At 36.3% G+C, this 24,547-nt stretch overlaps 1 protein-coding gene across 1 annotated transcript in view; it reads right to left on the reverse strand.

The window, feature by feature from the left end:
• Positions 1-11,235: 11,235 nt before the first annotated feature.
• KNDC1 (kinase non-catalytic C-lobe domain containing 1) overlaps positions 11,236-24,547 on the reverse strand; it is a 70,468-nt gene continuing 57,156 nt past the window's right edge. The window contains exons 18-30 of the mRNA XM_074875012.1: positions 23,326-23,419; positions 23,115-23,212; positions 22,608-22,819; positions 21,147-21,260; positions 20,595-20,742; positions 20,167-20,346; positions 18,846-19,058; positions 18,442-18,524; positions 17,006-17,156; positions 16,432-16,554; positions 16,266-16,325; positions 15,476-15,633; positions 11,236-15,221 (exon numbers count right to left, since the gene is read on the reverse strand). Of these exons, the coding sequence (XP_074731113.1) occupies positions 14,990-15,221; positions 15,476-15,633; positions 16,266-16,325; positions 16,432-16,554; positions 17,006-17,156; positions 18,442-18,524; positions 18,846-19,058; positions 20,167-20,346; positions 20,595-20,742; positions 21,147-21,260; positions 22,608-22,819; positions 23,115-23,212; positions 23,326-23,419 (1,866 nt within the window). The 3' untranslated portion in view covers positions 11,236-14,989. The remainder of the gene's footprint in view (positions 15,222-15,475; positions 15,634-16,265; positions 16,326-16,431; positions 16,555-17,005; positions 17,157-18,441; positions 18,525-18,845; positions 19,059-20,166; positions 20,347-20,594; positions 20,743-21,146; positions 21,261-22,607; positions 22,820-23,114; positions 23,213-23,325; positions 23,420-24,547) is intronic.

The raw sequence follows: 24,547 nt of genomic DNA on the forward strand, positions 1-24,547 counted from the left end.
TTATAAGCACCAGGCATAGGGAGGAGAAGGCTGTGAAACAGAAAAATGTAAAGGTCAAGGCTGTTGGGTTGTATGAATCGACTGGCCTCTGGCTGCTTATACAAAGTAAGTTTTCTGGACTAAAGAATCAGGAAAATACAATTATTGCCTTAGAATTAACATTCCACTGAGATTTCTGCTGAGGTTACAGAATTCATGTCGTATCTTCCCTCCCAGATCTCTTGCAGCTGTGCAGGTCATACAGGTTTCTCTGCTATCTCACTCTCCCTGTCTTTCCTCTTATTATCTTATGCATGTATTTCAGAAGCGTTCCCATTCGTCTTTGGGTTTTGTGTGCACCAGGAACAGTTGGCTGCTGCAGTAACACCTCTGTAGTATATTGACAAAAGGTTCCTGGTGCTTTACAGGCAGTTTTCCAGTGCAGGTTAACCATGATTTCCCTCACTTTACCGTCCTCGCCTCCTGGGCCAGAACAGTGGGACTACTGCTCAACTACTCCTATCTCACCCCTGCTTGGCATCAGTCTGCCTCCAGAAATCATGACTGCAGGTCTGATGTGTCTGTCCTTGTTCCTGCTTTCTGCTTTACACTCATTTTTACCACCTGCATACAAACCCAATGCTCTACTGTCCATTTACCCTGGGACTCGCTCTCTTGTTCCACCACTCCTGCTGGATTTCTCAGCATTCACTTTCTCTGAAATGACAGTTAATGTAACTATGCTTCCATGTATTTCTTTGACTGTGAGGCAGAGGCTTGAAGACTGAACACCTCCTACTTAGTTTTACATCTAACATCAGTCAATGCATTAAATTTTAATCTTATAAATATATGTATTTTTCTCTATATTAATCCAGTAAGAAGTTTTATTCAAATCCTCTTCAGCTATCTTTTCCTAAAATGAACATTTCAACTTTCTGTGTGCCCAAAATACAGTTGCTATATCCATCCATCATGAAATCCTACCATTTTCTGCTTACTAGAAAATTGTTTCATTGAACCATATTCAAGTTTGACTTGTGAGCCCCTTCCAAGCTCTGTCTCTCCCTGCTTGTTCATTCTCACAGCATCATCTGAGTCCTCTGCTTTACCAGTGAGGCTACTGTTAAGAGTTTAATTGTCTCTAACCAACAAAAATACAAACTGTATTGTCACCTTTATTTAAAGGTGGCTAATAACTGATCTAGAACCACAACAAGGCATGACTCGAGCCCTCCTGGAGCCCTTTGTTTCTGGCCTGTGTAGGTAAGGGATTGATGTTACAGCCTACACTGCAGCAGCCGCCTGAACTCACTAAGCAAGCTTCCTGGAGGAAACTAAGGGAACTGGTGTAAAAATGTTCAAGCATTAATGCCTCCTGTACATGTGTTATCTACCTAAAGAAGTCCACAAACATCTCTAGCATTAACAAAGCCCTGCAGGACATATATATTTGTTGGTGTTTTTTTCCACTGTATGAAGGTGTTTGCTATCTGATTACTTGAAACCTCATCCATTTATCCTTCCCAAGAATTTTCTGATTAACAATAGAAAGTTTCATTGAGCAAACTCTACAAGATTGGTTTTAAACTTCATCTATTTTATAAAAATATCTCTTCCCATTTCCCCGCCCCACTTCAAATATTCCGAACACAGGTTCTTAACCATGAAGACTACCCCCACCACAAACCTGAGGAAATATGTAAAAAAACCCACAGAACTTCTGAGCATTAGTCAATTCTGGTGGCAACATATTTCACAAAGCAGAAAAAGCAGGCAGGAGATGGAGAGGGGACATACAGGAATCTGCTCTGAGTTACTAAATGACTGTATTTAACATGTGGCCCAGCAGCAGCCTCTCCAGTCAGAACTGGGAATACCAGTGCCATTGCCTGCCTGCAGAATCCTGCCAAGCCTCCTTTGCAGTCAGGCAAAATGCCATTCTCAAGGACTAAATTCTCATGAACATCAGAAAAAGGAAGTGTAACTTTCCTGCAAGCTTCCTTCTCAATTTAAATCTCTCAGATTACTTTAACAGCATTCTCCATCACAGATGGGGCAAGATCCCATCCCAAGGAGATAAATACGTCCCTTGTGCCCAGAATTATTTCCATTCTTAGTCCCTACATAATATTATAGATACATATAAATAATGTACTTATATGCTACTTACATGCTTATATATAACATACATACTTATATATCTATACACAAATATTTTTTTAAAAAGTATAAAACAGTCTATGATGTTATTTTTTCCAGCTTTATTTTATGTCAGCAAATAAAGGCACTTGGCAAGCTGTTGAATAGAACAAAAAGAATACATGACATATGACAGTGCTCTAAAAAATAGAAAATCTCAGGTTTTAGCATCCACTGATACATCTGTCACATAGTTTCTTTACAGATTTTAAGACATTTTTACCATCTGAGCTGCAAATTACATCTTTATACACTGCTGGTTTATTAATTGCATAGTATTGAGGCAAATGTCACAGCCAAAGATGGTGTCAAATGTTGAGTTCTCAGAGATACAAATTGATCACATTGTGACAAGGTTACACCAAATCTCATTTCCATTATACATAAAATGTATAAGTATCCTGGATAGATGGCAGATGACTTCTGGATGTAATGACTGCTACAATATTTAACAGCTGCTAGTTTAATTTTATCTAAAATTCTTAAGCTGCCTTCTTCCTATTTCTATGTATTATTCATTAGGTGTTTGTTTGAAAACCTCCTGCTAAACTGTGATTCAGAAATATCATGTTTAAAATCAAGTGATATTGCCAATGGGATGAAAACCTGCTTATGCTAAAGCTCTCAGGAATTTGTCAGAGAGTAGAGCAGGAACAGATAGGACCTTTCATTCTGCTGCTACAAGGAGGGAGGGACAAAGAGCTCAGACATACCAATATGTCTGCCACTAGCAGAAGTCTGAAGATCTATTCACTGAAGATAATGACAATACTTTACGCAGATGTTTGTACAATACATTGTTGCCCTCTTTGGGGAGTCAGCACCTTCCCCATGAAAATAAGGACCATCAGCTTCCTGAAGCCCAAAGGAGATTGAAGATCAATAATGCCAAATGCCAGCCCAGGCCATTCTGTGTGAGGTGATGTAGAAGGGAACATTTTAGCATCAGATGCTAGGGAATTAAAATGAGCTGAGAGTTGTCACTTGACTGACCCCTATATTTCCTGTGAGCAGCAGCTGCATTCAAAGAGGCAAAGGAGTGGCTTTATAGATGTCTGGCTGGGACAGATAAGATGGGATCAAGAAAATGGTGCTTACATGCAAAGCAGCTTTGCAGAAATATATACATACAATGCTGGTCTCAGGCTGAGGAGGTTCTGCAGAACTAGCTAGTCCTGCTTGGATGCTTACTAGGCAGTTGATAACACATATATTTTGGGGTAACAGCCCAGCCTTTGAGAATTAATTGCTGTTCCAAAACTTCCAGCCCAAAGGTCAGCTCTGCCCTAGTAAGCCAGCCCAGAGCCCTGCCGAGGGACAGGATTGTGCTCAGAGATATCCTCTTCCTATTGAAGCTTTGAAGGAACTGAAGAGAGAGAAGCTGAGGGCTGCCCAATGCCTTGGGTTCCCCACAGGTACTGGAGAAAACTGCCACCACTTGGCCTTGCTGCAGTGGGCGTACACAAGACCAAAGGAGGAGACTGTCATTTTGTAACAGCAGGTGACCCTTTCTCATCACAGCAGAGGGTCCTGTGAGACTAGAGTAGAGCAAACGTGTGGTCCTTGGGAGTAGCTAGGTAGTGATGCGATTCAAAGAGTAAAAATGGCATTTTATGACACACAGGAGGATGCATGTTCATCGGTGGACATGTGAATTTCCTGTGAAGCTCTGCCCAGTGAAGCAAGGGCTGCTGGCATCTGCTATACAATTTACATGGTCTTTGCCCTGGCATGTTTATCCAACCATTGTAATTTCTGAGAAATCACTTCTTACAACTTAAAAGCATTACAAATGGCCTCTAACCAATCTCTTCATTATCAATTATTATAATCTTTTCTCTTTGACAGAATAAGAGCTACTTTTCCATGAGGAACGGAAAGACCATATGTGCAGAAATACCAGGAGGGCCTGGAATAAACAGAGTGACAATGCATAGATGAAAATTAAATGTCTCATCATGCTTGGAATTGATCTAAATCAACACAGCACTCAAAATGCCAAGAGCTCCCATGGCTCTTTACCATAAGGCTGTTACCAGCAGCTAAGCAGAATTGGTGAAATGTTTTAAAAAGATACATATTCTGCAGAGAGATGCTGTAAATATTAAGAAAGAAAACACTTACATGTGTTATGTTTTTAAGAGTTCCTTACCCAAAGCTTATTAAAAAAAGAAGTCAAAGTCGATATGAATCAGGACTACATTTAAAACATGTACCACTGTTGTTACAGATGCAAGGTCCACCAGCAGATTTTTTTTTTTTTTAAATTTCTTATTTTTATTAGACAAACTATTATAATTGGAAAACCAGCCAAGGTTCAGGCATGTAAATCCTTCTTCAGCACTCATTGCTGTCATACTGTCATTGACACTCCATGGGCACTGCTCAAACAAAATTGCTCAGAAGTCTGTAGCTGGTTTAATTCTGTCTTAGACTTTTAAAACTATTAGTTGAAAGGAAGCAGCATGAAAAGGGCCTTTAGAAATGGTTTTATTTTCCAAAGTAGTTAGGGAATAATTGTTAGGTGAATAAATATGCTTTAGGATCTGGGTTGTGGTAAAAATATGAATTATCTAGGGATATGAGATGCACCTACAGACAATAATGTGCATATGCAAATTCACATAAATCCTACTGGTTTTAATAACTGTTCAAAGCACTTGGGCTAACAATCTGATCAAGACCACAAACCATCATACTTAAGACACCCTGAAATCTTTTCAAAACCTAAGAGAGGCTTACTTCACATTTTAGGTGAAGGCCTTTGTCAGTCTTTGCTGAAAGATAATTTTTTTTCATGATGATTATTTCTAAAGTTACATTTAACAATCTATTAAATATAAAACTAAGAATGCATTAAATCAGAAATATTCCACTATTTTCACTTTTTGTTTCCCACAAATACCTTCTCAAGAAATGTAGCCATACTAGGAGTAAAGCATTTATCATTCTTGAAAGTAACTTTTCACTTTCAGCTATTAAAGAATGAATCATTTTTTTCCTTGATTTTAGAGTTAGCATTTGAGCATGATGAGTCAGCAGGAGAATGAGCTATCACAGCTGGCAGCCCTGGGTCATCTATCACCCTCTGTGCCCATCCTGGTCTATGCCATACAATGCTGCTTTGAAATGCATTGCTCCCAGCAGTGAAAATATTTTACTGACTCTTCCTTCCCTTAACTTACACCTAATATAAATCAGATCTGTGTACTTCTCCAAGACCAATCTGTTCAAATTACATGGAAATAAATGTTACCTTCATTTTTCTGACTTCAAGGCTCTTCTCCATTTCATGTTTCTAGTTATTTCTTCCCCTCTTCTGTATTCCTCACTATACACTGTTTCTTCCTGCTTTCTTTCTCCCAGTCACTTCCATCAAGTATCCTGCAAATGTTACTGTTAGCTGAGGAAGAGAATACATTTGGCAGGATGCAGAACTGTAGCAACAGAGCACAAATGTCTGTCTACCTTCACTGCATCCCTAAACAGAGCACAGACATGTCCTGACATCCCCCCTCAGTTTACTGACAAGGGAAAAGCTGGGCTATAGTGGGTGAAGAGAGGAATGTAGTTAGGTAAGATGCTTAACACTGCCCCTGTAATGTGTAATTCAATGTCTATGCTTCCTCCAAGCAATACAGCGTACTTCCTTTGACTGGTTTTACACAAATGAGTGCATTACACATCGACAGAGGTAATTAAGATTTAAAATTATGAAGTTGTGTGTGCATGCGTTTCTCTAAAAGATTAAAGGGAGCAGCTGAATGTAAACACATGTTCGTTTTAAAAATGGAATATACAAAAAAAATCTCTGCCATTTCGTGTTTGCCTGTTTCTAATGGGCACACCCATCGTCTTTCACATTTACCTTTGCTCATAGTGCGGCATGTACATCTGAAAGGCTGCAAGGGTCTCTTGTGCCACCTTCTGGTTGTATTAAGACTTCACATCCAGGGAACTCACAAAGGGAAAAACGTTGCAGAAGTTTAGCTGTAGCAGTGATAGAGAACCGTTTAGGTTGGAAAAGATCTTTCAGATCATCGAGTCCAACCGTAAACCTTACGCTGCCAAGTCCACCACTAAACCATGTCCCTAAGCACCACATCTACACGTCTTCTAAATAACTTGAGGGATGATGACTCAGTTCTTGGCAGCTGATTGGCAAGCCTTGCTTTCCACCCTTCCCCAACACATGGATGTGCATGGTGGGCTTTTACCTCTCTGCTGCTTTTAGAACAAAGTCACTTTTTCACTGCATTAACATATGTACATAATGGAAATTCAGTATCCCTCTATAACATTTTTTACATAAGTTCTAGTAACGCACACCCTGGCAACACCTACTCTTTTGCTATGTATCAGTGGAAAAATGTAAATAAAACCTTGAAAATTAAAGTGACTGGAATACAATGAAATTAATAACCAAATTGCATTCCCTGATTGCAGGTAAGTATTTGAATTTGTGCCCATTCTACTTTACTGAGAACTCAGAGGGACTGAAGATCTTTGCTGAGTCCTACCTTCCCAGGGACAGGACCAAGTGGGCCTGGGCAATTCTGACAGTTTTATCTGATCCGTTCTTACAAATTTACAGGAAAGGGGATCCTACAGGTTTGTTACAGGTGAGTAACTATTCCAGTGCTTCACATGAAGCTTTCCAATGTAAAAACTGCTTGACTTAAACTTTGCAGAGCATGGAGAAAATTCACTCTGTAGCTACTACAACTTTTTACAGCAACATTTCACACACACAGTCCTGCTTAATCTAATCTTGTCTACATAAGACCAATTCTTTCAGTCTTTCTCTGTTTTCTAAACATATTTTTATTGCAGTCCTCTATTCTCTTTCATTTTGCTTGTATGTATCTTAAGTGCGGTGCCTAAAGGGTAAAGCATTCTTGCTCATGCTTCACCAGTGCCAAAAAGAGCATGATAATTACTTTCTGTCATATATGTCTCTCTTTCAGTACACCTCAGGTCTTCCCTCCCCCTCCTTTTTTTTAAAAAACCCTCTATACACATGAATTCATATTTGGTTTGTGATCCATTATGGTCCTCAGATTATTTTTTTTTTTTTTAAGTTCTGCAGTTATCCTTCAGAAACGTAAGACTTAGAGCTTAGATTTAAACCATCATCATGATTATTGTGAGTTCTATCTTGTATGTTGCATAAGCGTGCTTTTCATCCCACCTTATATTTCATTAGTAAAAATCCCATAGTTGGATCCAGGCCCCACCTGTAATTATGCCATGTAGGGTATGAGAAGACTTTGTTATGGTAACCCAGGATAGCTCGCCTCCCTCATCAGGGCATGTTTTGTCTTGTTACAGTAAACCAGGATAGGTCACTTCCCCGCCATCTGCGGGGTACCAAGGTGAAGGCCAGCTGTGGATCTCAGAATTCAGACAACAGCACCGGCATTACATCAGTTTACTAATGAGCAGACCAGGACATTGCATACGTAAGATATGTTAATCAGCACAGGTTTTATTACTCACTCTTGTGGTGCTTCCCCTTGAGCTTCACTCTTGAGCAGGGCTCCATTGCATCAGTGCCCCAAGATTCCTGGGGTAATGCTGTGCTTTTGATAAAGCCAAAGCTTTCACTTTACTGAGTGTTGTGCCTGGTCCCCAAGGGATCTGCAGCTGCTTTTCACTCGCAACATATGGGTAGTCCTCCCCCTACTACATGCCACCTGATTTATTTTCACAGTTTAACACAGGTAATTACCCTTTGAAATGATATATTAACTAGTTGTGTATCTACCTTACAGTAGCATCATCCAGATCTTAGCAACCTAACATATAATCAGGTCAGGTAGATCTGTTGTCAAGGGATTTATTGACTTTAACATACAATATTTTGTTTTTATCTATTGGGACAATTAGCCTGACAAAAGAGACCATTAGGTTATTTAAAAATTATTTTATGGACAAATGCATGTTAGCCTTTTAAATTAGTCTCTATGCTTGCAGATTTTTAGACAGCTTTTTCAGTAACTCTTCTAGTACCAAAGTTCATCAGATTCCCCAAGCCATTCTCTTTACCTCACCTTTCCACTCATTACTGTGCTCTTGCCCACTTTTAATATTATTTTCTGGTTTGCGGGGAACACACTCATTCCTCCTCAGTCAAAAATATAATTGTTCCAAGATTTTTTAAGTTTTGCTCATTATTATAGAGCAGATTCAATCAGAATTTAATGTTCTAATACATGTAATTAGCTTTCTGACCTGCATTCCTGTTTCCTGGTTAATTTTGATCATGATAAACATTGATTAGAGGGTAGGAAGTGAAATAGTAAGCACTTCAGGCTTTTGCACCATCTGATATTTATTCTCCTCTTCTGGTAAGCAGAGAACGCTTATTTGTATAACAGAAGATTATTTAAGAATCCATTTTTACTGTTTTGCTTTTCCCTTACTGGCAATAGCATTTTGTCTGTCCACTTTTGTTCCTAGCCTACTGTGCTGTTCTTTTATATTTGTTCTTGCCAATGCAGCCTTCTTGTTCCTACTTTTTTCAGTATTCTTTTTTGATGTTTTTCAGGTCATTGATGGGCCCCTAATGCAGCCACACTGCTCTACCAAGTCTTCTTTCCTCTGCGTGAAGATAGACTGTTGTTATACTTAAAATATGGACTGTTTTAGACACATTTTTGGAAACTATCAGCTCTCCTGAACTTCTCTTTGCCTTAGAATTCCTTCCCTAGGACCTCATGTACCAATTCCTTGAGTTTACTGAAGTTTGCTTTTTTGAAGACCACTGTTGTTATTCTGCTTCTTTCATCCCTTTCTTTCTTTTGAATTATGAACTTTGTTGTCTCATGGTAACTTTCATCTTGATTGCTTTCCACCTTCAGATTTGCAACTAGTTTATCACAGTAAAATCTTAAATAGTAGCCCATTGGTACAAATGAAGTTTCCATACTCTCTTTCTGGCTGATGATCAGTTACAGACCCCATACTGTAACTACACCTAGCTGTCTTAATTTAAACACAGAAAAAAATATGTAGGCCTGTCTTTAGATTTTAAAACAACTATATACATTTTTGACATACATTTTTGTATTCTTTCCCCTTGTCTTTCCTTCCTTCCACGTGCTTGTTCCCTCCAATACTTTGCCACAACATTTTGTGTACTACAGGTCTAGCTTTTTCCCATTACTCCCCATGCTCCCAGCACTAGCTTAGACACCCAAAGCCACATCTAAACTGTCCTCATGCCAGGCTCAGACCAAAGCACATCCTGGCTATCATGAGAGGGATGCGCAAGCAAGTGGTATGGGTAGGGATGTGAAACACAGTGTACTGCAGTATGTCCTTTGGTCTGGACAAACAAAAAAATGAGGGACTATCGGTGGTATTTCAGAATACATTGTCCTTGCAGTTTTAGATGCAGCCTAAGATACGCAGTAATTTGTTAGCTATCTCACCTTATGTGTTTGGTGACCTATTGCAGTTGCCTTCTCTAGGTTTCAGTCTTTTGGTTAATTATCTTTTATTTAAATAAACTAATTTGGGGGATTTTATATTCCCAACAATGGTCTTTAACAGACGTATCCCATCTTTGTCCTGCAGTTTACCTTCATGGAGAAAAGTTACTTTGCTAATGTCTGTGGATCTATATACTCATCTCAGGAGTCATCTGTTCTTTTTTGACTTTTTACTGTCAAGCCTTTTGCCCTTTCAGTTCCCTGCATCAAGAAATAGAGAATTAGGAGATTCCTTGAGGGGATGTCTCAAGACACTGCTTCCCCAGCATAAATGACTATTCTTTATCCTCCCTTTTCCACAAAACCCCAGTAATCCTAGGCTATGCTTGTGCAGCTGATTATCCTGCAACTTCGCATATGTCTCTGCAAGATACTTCATGTTATTGTGTATCATTTTTCCAAGTTGTCAAGATAATTTTAATATTTAATCTTCTTCAGCATGCCTGCAGAGCCCCACAGATTTGTGTCATCTTCAAAAACTAGAGCATGTCAATGGAGGCATGAAGTAAGACCGAATGCAGGGAGACCACTTCAGAACATTACTGGACACAACCTTGCATTTTCATAACAAGTCACTGTCAACCACTCTATGATTACCCACACAAAGCTGGATCTGCCATTTAGCAGTTTTTTGTAGACCCGTTTCCCTACCTTGTTTGCAAGAACCTTATTGCACATCTGTTACTTAAGTGAATAATTATACTACTGTTATTGTTTATGAGCTTTATGAGACATGATCAAAAATAAGCACCTATTTGCAGAGATTTTAATTCTGAGTTTGACGCTCAGGCTCACCCATGCCCAGTCAAGCTTTCCAAATTATATTTCTTTGATAATGGCAACTCAAACTGTTCACTACCCTAAGCTCTTAATTTCATTATGACAATTGAGTTCTAACAGTTTAAAACACAGTATCTATTTTAGTATCTAAAACCAGTATGTATTTCACTTATGTAATATCAACATTAGGACAAGACCAACCCTAGTATTAGAATGAAGGACTCAAGAAATAAAATAATCTTACAGCTAAGACACAGGACAGATCTACAAGACAGATATTCAACTCCCACCTTTTAGGCAAGTTACAAAGGCATAATTTACATTAGACCAAAAAGGAATAAATAAATTGATGCAAAGACCAGATCCTAGTCCAGATTACTGCAGTGGCCTGATGTAATATGGTGACTGCCAATTCCACTTGCATGAGACACTGAAATACCACTGAACAGGAAGCACACGAAAATAATGCCAGGCTGAAGCTGCCCTGGCATACTTTCAGGTCATTCACAAAGAACTGCCACATAATAGCTAAAAGCCTTCCCCAAACATTGCAGTAAAGAGCTTCTCGTTACAAAGGGAGAAGATTCTGAAAATCAAAGTTTCTAGCCTGCAGGGGTTGTTGTCACTCATTGATAGATTAAAAACAGCCACATAAAGTCCTTCAAACTTCTTGCTGCAGGAATTTTTAAATAAAGATTGGAAAGGTGGAATTGTTCATTCTCATATGTATTTTAAAGGGTTGTCAGAGTACGAAATCACAAAAAACTCCAATAGAATCTTCCACCACAAATCAGTAATTTATTGGTTCTTAGAATAAGTACAAGATCTCTTGGGAAAAAACTTTTAAAATGTAAACTAGTGGGGACAGTTAAAATGACTATCTGAAAATTTCTTACATTTATAATAACTAAATGAAGACAAGAAAAATATTTATAGATGAAGAATACCTGTTAGTAAGGCAAATCTCAAAGATGACCACTCCATTAAGCTTGATTTATGGGGCTAGAGTTTTCAAATACTGTTCAAACCTGCATTTCCAATCTTCGAGACTCCTTCTAAAGTTCAACACGTGTTTTAAAATTATTATTTATAAAGCATGTTTTGAGAAAGACTTTCTGGAAATAAAAAGGAAAATTTTAAACAGAACACAACATGTAATTTAAATGAGGATATGCTTCAGATTGTATTTAAGCAAGTATGAGGAAAAAAAAAAATCATCTGCACTCTTTCCCTCATTGTAATATCAAGGATTGAAACAATCAACCATATGTTTAACACTGAAAAATTGTTAGCTTCCCTCTATTAATTTGTTATTTAGAGACAGATTTCCTAAAATTTTAATTTTTGCAAATCATATACAGTGCTCACAGAAGTTATGAGTCTCAGCAATGCTTATGAAACCAATCTAATACATAAAGGAATAATGTAGAAAACCGTAAAAGCAAAGTTTAGAAGTGGTTGAAAAATTTCTGAGGAAAGAAATTTGTCAGAATCATGAATCAGTGTTGATTCACAAAATATTTTCCAGCTTCTTGGTTTGGGCTTCTATGGAATAGTTCCTAAGACCCAACTGAATTCATCCCTGTTTCCTGGCAGGCTTCTGGAGGTGTTGGAGCTGGAAACTTGCTTTCAAACACAGCTAGTGTAACTGGGACACAGCTCCCAACTCTCTAGCAGGAGGTCTGAAAACCCCAGGGGTCCTGGGGACAGACACCTGCAAAGGGACACAGAAAGAGCACCAATGCACAGAGCAACTGGAAAGGGTCCCAAGGAGCAGACTTCATTTCAGAAGCTCCATGGGTCACTGTTTGAAAAATAAACAACATAAAACCAAGATGAGGTAAGTGTAGAAAAAATGAAGAACTAGGACAGCTGGTGACAATTCTGGCTTAAAGAACAAACTCTTTTTTTTTTCCCCAAACATTCTAGTTTGGTATTGGAATGGAAACATGGGACCAGACTGCATAGTCCCTCAGTTATGCAATACAATCACTGATGCCAATAATTTTTTGCCAGCTAGATACAATGCAACTTGCTTCTTTGATATATTTTGTCCTGTGATTTCTTTTAAAAGGCCATTCCCCACAAAGAGAGAAAACTTTAGCCCAACACTTCCTGCTTATTAATCATAAATAAGCAGTACAGTTAAATGCTAGACAAAACTTTATTCTCAAACCTGTGTCACATAAGATGTGCATACATCGGTGTTCATGGAAAAAGCAAATCAGTTTCCCTGTAAAAGAGGGATTTTTTTTTCAATAGCTATTTATATTAGTTGTTGTGAGGTGGTGTCTAAATACAAAATCTTAAATATCTGATTGATGAAAACATCCTAAAGTAGTACCATAACCCAGTACTATGCATTTATAGCAATATAAATGATAGACTGAAGCATTACACAGAAGACAAGATGATTTTTAAATTCTTGCATAGCACCAGTTATTGTCATAGAAGAAACATAATATTTTCTAGATGTAGTAGTTCCTTTAAATCCTGATAAAACTGTAAGAAACATAAGAGATAACTATCATGAGTGCAAAATACAAATAAGTAAATCCCAAAAAGCAATTTCAACAGTCTAACTGGCAACTATATAAAATGAATTTATTAAGATCATGTGATTAGCAAGTTTTACATTAGTAAATCTTATGCTACTTTAAATTTTACTGTCTTTCAAAGGCAAGGCGTGGCTTTAAGGGAATGGCAATTTTTAATTGAGAAAAAACCAAATAACTACTAAAACCCCAATTCTTTAAAATAAACACATGTAGATCAAATATGTGAAGTGTATGTCTGAAGATAAAGTTATCATTACCATTCTTAAATCACTCCATTATATAAAAATAGGAGGTAAAGATTAAATGTTTTAGTATTTGGCAATTTTTAGAGAAATAGCAACACCTTTTGCTTAAGGGTAAGTCAGAATACTACAGTTAATGACATGCTAAACCTACATACGGTAAATAACAAAATAAATCATCTTAGAAGTAGAAGAAATGCAAGAAAACCCTGTTGAGGACCAAGTTCTCCAGTTTTTAAACCAATAAGGGCACAAAAGTTAGTCTGGTATTAATATATTAGTATGAAAAAGTAACTGGAAAGCATGGACATACGCTGTGTTTGATCGAGGAAGATGAGAAGCAGGTGGCCTGGGATGTATATATTGCCATTATTGACAAGAGAAAAGAAGCTTTCTCTTAAGCATTGAAAAATCTGCAGTTTAACATGTGCACATGCATTTCTGTCAAATACAATAGTACAATTTGCAAAATACTAGAGATGTGCACATTCCCACTTCTTATATCATTATCTTCCTCTACCACTAAAACATGCCAAGACAATTAGTTCACATCTGCTCTTCACATCTCTCAAAATATTTTCTTTTTCCAATCTTTTTAAACACAGTTCTAGCAAATCACTTTCAGGACAGAGCTCATTTTAGCTGTTTCTTGCCCTTCCCCACTTCCCTTCCAATACTACTGTTGCTCCCTCTGGTCAAAATATTTCTATTTGTAACTAATTTGTAGCCTTAACATTTTGACCTTGCATAAACCTGGGTAGCTCAATAAGCTTTTTATCAATAGCATCACATTTCATTGCCATTTAGAAAGTCTTGTAAGTATAAGCTCTATAAATAGGTTAGCACCAAAGTTTTACAAGTTGCAGATCCAAATTTCACACAGTTATCTTCTATTTTACACTGCTGAAGCACTGCAATCTACAAAAGCAACCTTGGGAGCAAAAGCCATAATCAAATGTGCACACATAGATACGTACACAAACTGGCAAAGTGATTTCTTGTGCCGAATACAGAAATTTCACATTTACTGTTTCACAAGGTCATGAGGGCAGAAGCAGAGCAACAAATTGGTAATATTTAGATTCAGATCTTTCTTCGATTTGGAAACAGGTTAGTTTGATGACATTAAAGCCAAAACAAAGAAAAGTTGCAGCATGGCATTCCTCTTCTTCCTTAGTATGCTTGAAGAAAAAGATGGCCAATTATTTAAGTCAATTATAGTTTTCATAATACACAACATAAAAACAATATACACCAACAGTCAAAGCATAGCAGAGGATCTGTGTCCCTGAATTATATGCACACTATGACAGGATACAAGTGTACTGTGTTTATATAAAAATATACTCAATGTTTAATGAACTGTATTTTGAACTCTCCTAGGCTAACTGCAACAGAAGCTGTAATTTTAACTTATTTCCACAGTATTTTTTAGATATTTGTTTGTGGGCTAATTGTTTTTTTATGCTAAAGAACAGTGACAAAATTAATCGTTCTTTTAATCTATACTCTATCTTTATTTTTATTCTTTTGACCTGTCATCCAGTTGCCAGGGATTCAAATCTCGTTAGTCACCATTTTATAATTCCATGTTAACAAATATAACCATTTCAACTTGAGATAGTATTTTAAGTCACTTAAGTATTTGCTTGGGAATTGGTCCAGGAAACGAAGTCAGCTTAATCCAGTTTTACAGTCTACACTTGGAATAGAACAGATAAAACGTAAATAATTACTGAAATGTTGCCTTCATTCTGCGCAATGCGTCCTGAATTTTTCGAGAATGTTTTTCTGCTGGTATCTGATGGAAGTTGGCACAGTTGTCAGCTGCCAAGGCAGAAATGTCTGCGTCTTTAAAATGAGTTATTCTTTGCCTGAGGTAAGACTGCAGCTTGAAATCTGGTGTATATGTGTAAGGATTCTCTTGAAATGCATGAACTTGGCTCACAACTTTTGCAATATTTCTTGAAAGAGAATATGGTAAAAAAGATTAGTTTGTTTTGAAAACCCCACCACCAACCCTCCCCCAACCCCAAACTTTAAAGGAAATTCAAAGGCATTTCTCTTCTATAGTATACGTCCCATTAGTTAGATGTCAAAATGACTGAAACTACTTGAACTGCTAACTGTGAAATGTTGCATTAGCTCTCATTACCCCATTAGACAATACTCTATTTTAAAAAGTTAGGTGGCATAAATACATAATTAAAATAATTACCTAAGTTTAGTCCACTTGTGAGCTCCATTTGTCATTGTGAATCCTCCGGTTTCAAGCTGTTGGACATGCATAGCCAAAACATGGGCTGATGGAATTGTTGGAAGTGTTTTGAATCTTTCTCCTTCCATCAAGCACAAGCTGTCACTTTTTAAAAACACCTAGTTTAAAAGTGCATACAGATAAATCTCATGTTAATTATCGGGGCAGGTGTTACAAGAAGTTCTCCACTTCAGGTGTTTAGCACTACCTATTTATTTGTCATGAATTTTAACTTTTGACATTGATAATACTATGAATTAATCTGGTGACAAACATTTTAAAGTACAGAAATAAAAAAAGTAATTTTAATCAAGACACTTCATACATAATTTTTATTTGTTCTAAATCACAGCCAAAATTACATTTTAGAACTTCACACTACGATTCAAAATTGGATAGATCAGTAAGAGAATGCCTGTGATAAAATAAACATTTAAGATTTTTCAAAACAGATTACAGCCACAAAGCTCCTGCAGAAATCATCAGAAAAAGTGTATCTAATGTCCTAGCTTGCTTTGAAATTTCCTTCTTGATTTTTAGTCACACAGAATATGTTTTTGAGAAATACTGAGATGAAAATTAATGTAAACTCTCAGATTAAGAGTCAACAGTTTTAAATCAAATTAAAATTTCCTTCATAATACAAAGTAATAATTATGGCTTTCATCCTGCAGAGGCACCCATTTAAGCAGATCTTGCATCTTACCCAACCCCAAAGCAGCATTTTTACATTAAAGACTTTATACTGTACCTCAACAGCCTTGAGTTCCTCCATTATTTCAGCAACTTTTGCAGGTAAAATTTTCCAGGCCTTACAATAAATAAAAAAATAAAAAAAATTGTTTTTCACATTAATGTCCATATTGGAACATGCTTATGTTAAGCAAAATAGTTACAGAACAGAGTCCCAAACTTACTGGTAACTGTCGTACAATAAGATTTTCCAGGCCTCCTAGTATTTGCATTGCAGTAGCAAAATTTCTTTGTTCATAGCAGCACTTTGCTATAAGAAGAAATTTTGATAACAAGCTCACCTGCAGCTGAAAGAAAATGTTAAGATATACTATATATAAAAAAGTTAAGATATACTAAATATATGTAGTAAATCTACATAATAAAATTAAATGAGAAGGAAGAGAGATGCATTTTCTTTCTGAATTTATTAGCAATTTTTTTTTGTTGTTGACTGTAGTAACATTTTCCTCCAACACAAAGTTTTCTCTTTCCTGTCACCGAGGTGTCCTTGTTAAAGTCTGACATCTATTCTCCTCAGGCAATCCATTTCTTACATTCTATTACGTTGTGACACCTGCTACTACAAAACATCCAAGACATCAAAGATCCTCCTTGTGACAACAAACCAAATTGTTAACTGCCCACTCATAGGTGTATTTCGGAATATTTCTTGCAGCTTTGCTACATAGCAACTCATTTACAATAACAAATAAATAACCATTTCATAATTAATAATACAATAAAACAATGACAAACCTTAGACGTATGACATGTTACAATTTCAGCAGCAACCCAGGTGCTGATACTGTCTGCATTTCTTAATAATTGTAGAAGGTACTGGTCTTGTACGCACTTCGACAGAAATAGATTACAGACTTTAAGTGGAACTGTCTCAGTAGAAACAGCTCTGTGGAGAGAATGGAAAAAAAAGCAAAAATAACCCATGCTGACTCTGGATTTTCAAAGAAAATCTTGATTGTTAAGATGACAGTTTCTAACCAGTTAAAATAATTTTGCAGTCTTGATTTTATAATCTTTTACAAGGTAAATAGTGAGCTATGTTACTTTTTCTTCCTTATAATGACAAGATAATTACATGCAATTACAAGATAGGCATATGCAGTATACATTTCTGTACATAAAGACACCTTCATCACTTGTTACTGAATAAAACAAACCATCTAATTTGACACAAAATAATAGCCAGAAATCCAAACTCCTTAAAAACTGCAGCCAGGTAAGAAATCGAGCCTGATACCTAGTGGCACCACAGTTTGTTTTCCCATGTCTGAACTCCAAATCAGTATAAACCAGCTGATTTAGCCTCTGCCATTTAACAATCTGTACCAGATGAGCTGCTTTAGGTGCTCATTCCCTGTCTTAGACAGAAAAGTCTACTACAGGTAGTGCAATTAACAAGTACTAATTAGAAGCTGGCTGAATTCACCAAGTATGTAAGAAGTAGACCATAATCAAATATAATTAGGTCCATGTGGCTGGATGAAAACATTAATTACTATTTAGCAAGTAGTTTAAATAGGTTGGTAACTACTCTTAATAATTATAGGAAAATTCTTATGTATCTGTGAATACTGATACTTCATCTACCTAACAGTACAAAATGAACATTGCACAGAAAGGCTATGGAGTCTCTATCCACATTCAGAACCCAACTGCACACGATCCTGGGCAACCTTCTCTAGTTGACCTTGCTGAATGCAGGGGGATTGGACTACACAATCTTGAGAAGTCTTTTCCAACTTCATCTATTCTGTGATTCTGCAATGGTCACTGAGATTTTATATACATACACAGGTATGTATATAATGTACATGCAGGTGTTATCAAGTAGGCTGTTTCAGAAACCATTGCAATTTTTTCTTGACAAAACCAAAATCCCTGAAGCAATGCTCCTAATATAAGTCTTCAGAAATATTTTGGCCTGACCCACTTTAGATTTCAGAGAAATCACCTCGCAAATGTGACCTACCACATATATATATGTGCACGGGTACATATAAATACACATGGAATAAAATCTCCTGAAATCCAAAAACTTATGTAAACAGACTATCTAGTCTGTCAAAACGATATTATTTAAAATGTTCCTCTCATCCTGGACGTATTAAACGTGTAACACAAAGTTACTGTGCATCAACAGAATAGAAGGGCAATTAAAATGAGCAACTTACTTCTGGACAGCAACACATTTGTCTTTAACACCAAGTGCTCTTGAATTTAGAAAGTGTACTGGATGACATTTATGAAATACTTCCTAAACAAAAAGAGCAAGATATATCTGTTGTTAGATCAAGCAGTTCTAAAATGCTCAGGGATAAAAATGACAGAGGTTCCCCCTCCCCCTCCTGCCTTCAGCAAATTTATCAGAGAGGTCACAGCCTAAGGATAGGGTTAGCCATTCTAAATTTTACTGTAGAGATCTCAAGAGAAAAAGAGATTATTTTAATTCAAAGTTTTATGAAATTGTAAGAAATAAGCTTGAAACAGGGTTGGTAAACAGTTGAGAAAGGAGGCTAAGTATAAAGTAAGAAGATAAATATTATTTGTACTTCCAAGTAAAAGTAGTCCTTTGTACCTGTTGCAGTAATGTCAGCTGACAACAAAGCTGTTGCGCACTGTATTCTAATAAGAGATATGGTCCCACTTCGTCTGCTTTAGCAAAGGAGACTGGGAATTCTGTAAAACTGTTATAGCATGGCTTTGGCAAAACTGATGAGATAGTGCACAGTCGCTCTCTCTGATGCTGTGCAATTGGTCCCGTACTTTTGCAAAGTTTCCAGTTAAAGTTCTGTAGAAGGAAAAAAAGTAAAGCTACTTCTCTAAAGCAAACACGTTTCCCCTTGATTTAACTTTCTGGAATGTTTTGTTAGAGAAATACCTTTGCAGATGCAAACCTCTTCACCTAATCTTCAAGGTTAGCCCAGACACTAATTTGTTTATTCAACATTGTTATTTTAAGCTAATATAATATGAAAAGTTGATGAGTCTGAGCATGTTAGCAGATCTCAATCAACAATTGAAAGTTCTGTGTATTCAAGCTTGCTGCCATAAAGTAGTTTATATTCTGAAGTTTCTTTTACTTCTTACTATATATTACTATTTCTTGTACTCTTTTCGCTTAGAATCAAACAGCCCTTTCCAAAGAAACATTTGTTTTTCCATTATTTTCCCTTCTTCCACCTTCCAGTATCATTATGATGCAGTGACAATAAAATAAGCCCATATTTCTCTATTCTGCGTGTCCTATATTGGTTGAATCCCCATTATACCCCATGGAATATTGCATCTTTACCAAGAAGCTGATTCTAAATTCAACTGTCACATTATTGATACGTTTGACTTCCACATGTCATTTTGGTCACTCTGTAGAGAGATCTTTTTTCAGGAAAAGCCTACAGTACGCTCCACAGCTTCTGGGGTTACTTTTCACTAGCATACTATATGAACCAGTAAATACAGACAAAAATTCAGACAAGTTTTTGCTGCCAGATTTGAAGTTCTAGCAGGAAACCCCTCATCCCCCACTGTTTTCCTATATTTACAGACTTACAAAGATCCATGACTAATAAGAAGTATTATTGTTTGACAGGGGGTAAAATGTTTCCTTGTAACTATGAGTCACATGCTACTATCAAGGATGAAGAGTTCAACTCCTCTCAGAATTTTGATTATCTGATCTATTGTTACTGAAACAGCTGACAGGGTGCAATTAAGGCTTAAGATGACTTTTGCAGATACAGAACTGGCCTTGGATACTTTCAAAAGAAAATTTAAAATGCAGGTACATAAATTTTACTAAATCAGGGTCTAGACCCTAAGCTGGATACTCTAGTTTTTGTCAGAAAATAGTATTTGGAAATGTGCTCCATATACTGCAGTCTGAATTAAAAACATGCCTTTCTGGAAACATCTTCTGAGAGCTTTTTACATAGAGAATGTAATGTTTTCCTGTTCTCCTCGCCCTCCTCTTCACATTTGTCCATGCTGGGGCACTGATGAGCACTGCCACTTTTCCTGGCAGAAGCATCCTCAAGCAATGACAACAAGTGCTCACCATAGCCATTTAATGGAGCAACCTGTAAGATGCAAAACTGGTTAACAGAATATTGAACTTAATTTCCCATAAATTATAAGCAAGACACAATATAGTTGTAAGATTCATGTTTGTCCAAAACTAGACGTATTGAACACAGCTGTCAAAGACAGCATTATTTTTCTTTAATTGTAATTAGGACAGTTTTTTGTAATACAATCTTACATATAACATAACTGATTTCAACTGATTTTTTATTTTCTTAAAGCTTCTACTGAAATTCTGACTTACCTTGGAAGAAATAAATTCTTTTAGAGTGCACAAAAGACCAGTATTTGTTGCAAAGTCTATACTGTAGCAGTCTTCAATCCAAGCCTGCAGGATGTAGAAACTGCGGTTACATATTTTGGTAAGTGATGTGGAAGGATCCAGGCTTGCACTGGTGAGAAGAAAAACGCACTTAATTTCACTGAAATTGGTATTCAATTTGAATTTAAAAATAAGAGTTGAAAAAAACGTAAGTATTATTTGGTATTGATTGTACTTTACGTTTCATGTCTCTAGAATCCATGGCTCTATGGAAACAAAGCTGTGGTTGCACTTACAACCCATCACTGAACAACCGGCAAAATTAACACTCAAGATTCAGAAAAAAAAAAGAAGTAAGCACATTGTCAAATATAGCACTTGCTCTAGTTTCACTCTCACTTGTCAAGAGAGTCTTACAAAAACAAACATCAACATATAATTTAATTAAGTAGTTCTTCTCAGAAACAGCTATTTGCCATTGGGGGGAAAAGTCAACTGTGCTCTGATAATATTTTTCACAGGAAATTACTGTACCTGGATAAAGTGCTGCTGATTCTATCAAGAAGAAACTGCAAAAATTCTTCTTGTGTGCAGAAATAGCGAAATGTGTAGAGAAACTGCTGTACATAGCCTTCTAAAAATGCATTTCTGTGAAGCACAAGGAAAACTTCAGACAAACAAGAACATATTTTTTTCTTGCATTAGAGTACACCAACAGCAAAAGAAATCCTCAAAATATCACGAACAGGGATCTTACATTTTCAAGCTCTATATAAAACCTTGATTCCTTTTTATTTTTTTTTTTTTTTTTACACATCAAATATTGTGATTGCCAACACTGAAAGCATAATTTGTTTTAAAAAAAAGTTTCTCTACTTGCAATTTTTTGAAGAACCCCTTTGACATTTCTATTATTATCAAAAGTTACATTCTAAATAGTACGGAAGAACATATTCAATTTTCTTTTTTCTATCATCTCACTTTATGTTGTTTTAAAAGATTTTTATTGTAACAACAGCATAAAAAGTAGATAGTTTAAGGAAGAAAATATTTTCTGTGACTCTAATTAGAGCAGTAGCTGTTTTAACAACAGAATATACTTGTTATATACACTTTAAAAATGAGTGCATTTTTTTTTTATATATATATACACACACACACTCTCAAGGTCTTAACAGAATTAATTGTCACGTCTCCCTGATGGCTTACAGCTAACCATGAAAGTTTGGTTTTGATGAATATGGAAACTCCGATTCCAAAACAATTTGTTCACTTTGTGTAGAATGTTAACTACCAGTAAAAACAGTGCTCAGGATAAGTAACTGGGTCTCAGAGTCAGGATGAGCTGGGATAACTAGCTGGGAGGAAGTTGCTCCTTCTACAGTGGCACAAGTATGATGGAGTCTCTCAGGCAGGTTCCATCCTTCATACTATTACAGTAGGTACTATTAAGGTACCTTAAAACAACACTGCCCTCACCCTAGTTGAAGGTTAAAGGACATCTTTGTCCCCATTTAAGGCCTGAGATAAGTCTCCATCTTGATCAGTCCCAAGGACTGAGGCAGTAATCTGTAAAACAGAACATTAGACGTTTTCACATCCAGATCTGATTAATAAGAATTATCAAATTATATGTTCTGAAGAATTGTTATACTGCTGGCAGTAACATAAAGCCTTGATTCCATGGTAACTATCAGAGCAAAACATCAAGTAAAGGATAAAAAAGTTTAGTTATTAGTTTTTATTATCAATGCTTTGAGTTTTAATCAAATCTAAACTTAGCAGTTTAGCTTATTTCTTATCAGACTGTCTTTTACCATTTCCATGCCCATTTCTGTAAATAAATGTTCACAGAAATAACATTAAACTTGATATAAGAGAGGAGAATTTATGCAATATTGAGTAACTAGGATTTATCATGGAGACTATTTTTTCCTGAATTAGCAACTATGCCTGAAGCCAATCCCAATTAAGGATGTGCAAAATATACTATACCTAGAATATAAATAAGCCATTAAACCAAGTGGTGTACCGGCCTGCAGAACTCTTATTCCATTTTGATTATTACATTGGTGTTTCTCTATGTTATAGTAAAGAAGCAATGACGATTCATCTATAGGTGTCACATCCGTGGTGTCAGTTCTCCCGTTGTGAATGACTGTAGGCAGCACACAGGATTCCACACCCCACTGCTCTGCATACATGATCTGCTCAAAGATGCAAAGCCATGAAAAAGTAAACCATAGGAAAATAAAGAGGAATCCACACAAAATGCAGTCAACTCAACTTAAAGCCAAATCACATTTCATACAATTGCCTTTTTTCCTTTTTAAACAATTCTAGTAACAATTACCTTTATTCTATTAATTCTTTTAGATCCTACTTAATTTGGCACTTTGACACAAAACATTTCACATTTCATTTGCTGACTTGAGCAGCCAACTACACTGATGCAGTAATGAAATGACAAATGAAACACAGGCAGAATAAAGTCTGACTTGCCTGCACATATTTTTTCGCCAGTTCAAGAAACTGCACTTTTGATTTCATCTCCTGTAGCTGTCCTCTCAATTTGGATAACATAGATTTAGCTTCAGGACCTTCAGATTTAAAACACGTAGCATAAGAACATGAATGATTCTGATTTACAGAAAAAAAAATTTCTTAAAAGTACTACACACATTTCATTACTGGCAAGTTGCTGTAATCTTACCTTTGCTTCTTCTTTCTTTCTGCAATAGTTTCTGGTAAAACTTTAAGGTCTTTCTGTAATTTTTTGTCTCCATCATTAGCAATTGTTCTAGTTCCTATTTGAAGAGAAAAAGGCTTCTGATCAGAATAGTAAATGCAAGGTTCTAGTAGGAAAGTGAAGTTTTAGCATAGAATTATTTTATATGAAAAAAAGAATATCCAAACAGACAAGAATATGATATTAACCAGAAAAAACTATCTTTCACACCTGTGCTTACAGGCAAGTTACAGCCGGCATCACCTGTCCCCAGAAAAGCATCAGTTAATGCCACAGTTCTACAACTTCAGAACTGGAGCTGGTTTGCGTATGATGAGAACGCATTAAAGTTTGTCTGAATCTGTTGATATATATATGCCTTTAGTTATAATTGCACTTATCCGGTTGTTTTCAAGGGCATTTTTAAAAGTTACACTCAGAAGTCATCCAGAACTAAAAGTGATGGGTTCTGAAATCAGTGCAGACCCCAGAAATTCTCTGTTAAGCAGCTGACCTATATTTGCAGCAAGAACTGAATGTTTGACTGAAACCAATGGTTTCCAAACAAGTATAATTACATTATATTATACAACTAGGTCAGAAGGCAGACAGAAGAACTGATGTATAAATAAAGGACATATCAATTTTGAAGTTCAACTTACATATTTTTATTTTTATGCATTTTACGTAATTGAAAAACTAAACAATTTCTATAGAATTATATAACAAGCAATGGAAAGAAACGAAAGTATATTTGGATTCTCACAATAAAATCAAATTTAATGTAAACATTTATAATTGTTTGCATATCAAAGGTTTCATTACTTTAGCAACCAATAAAAACGGATCATTTGCTTCGAGTTCCGCTTCTGATTTATTATGAAACAACAAACATGATGCATGTTGTGTTTTATGAGTGGTGGCATTGCACTTGGGTCCTAAGCTAACTACCAGTGACCCAGATAGATGAAACAGCATTTTAAATGGAGTAAGTTAACTGAATGCAGCAGACAGAACTCCCACAAGCAGAGTGATCAGAAAACACATAGCTCAGAGCTAACATATCAAACAACAGATTGGTAAATAGGTTAGCTTTAATGGGATGGACTTACTAGAAATTAATTTTGAGTTTGAGAAAAACCTGTCACTTTTTCAGAAAAAGCTCAGAAGGATTAACTACATAGTTCATTAGCAGCAAGAGTCATAA

Source organism: Strix uralensis, chromosome 7 (genome assembly GCF_047716275.1).
Source record: "Strix uralensis isolate ZFMK-TIS-50842 chromosome 7, bStrUra1, whole genome shotgun sequence".
Taxonomy (NCBI): Eukaryota; Metazoa; Chordata; class Aves; order Strigiformes; family Strigidae; genus Strix; species Strix uralensis.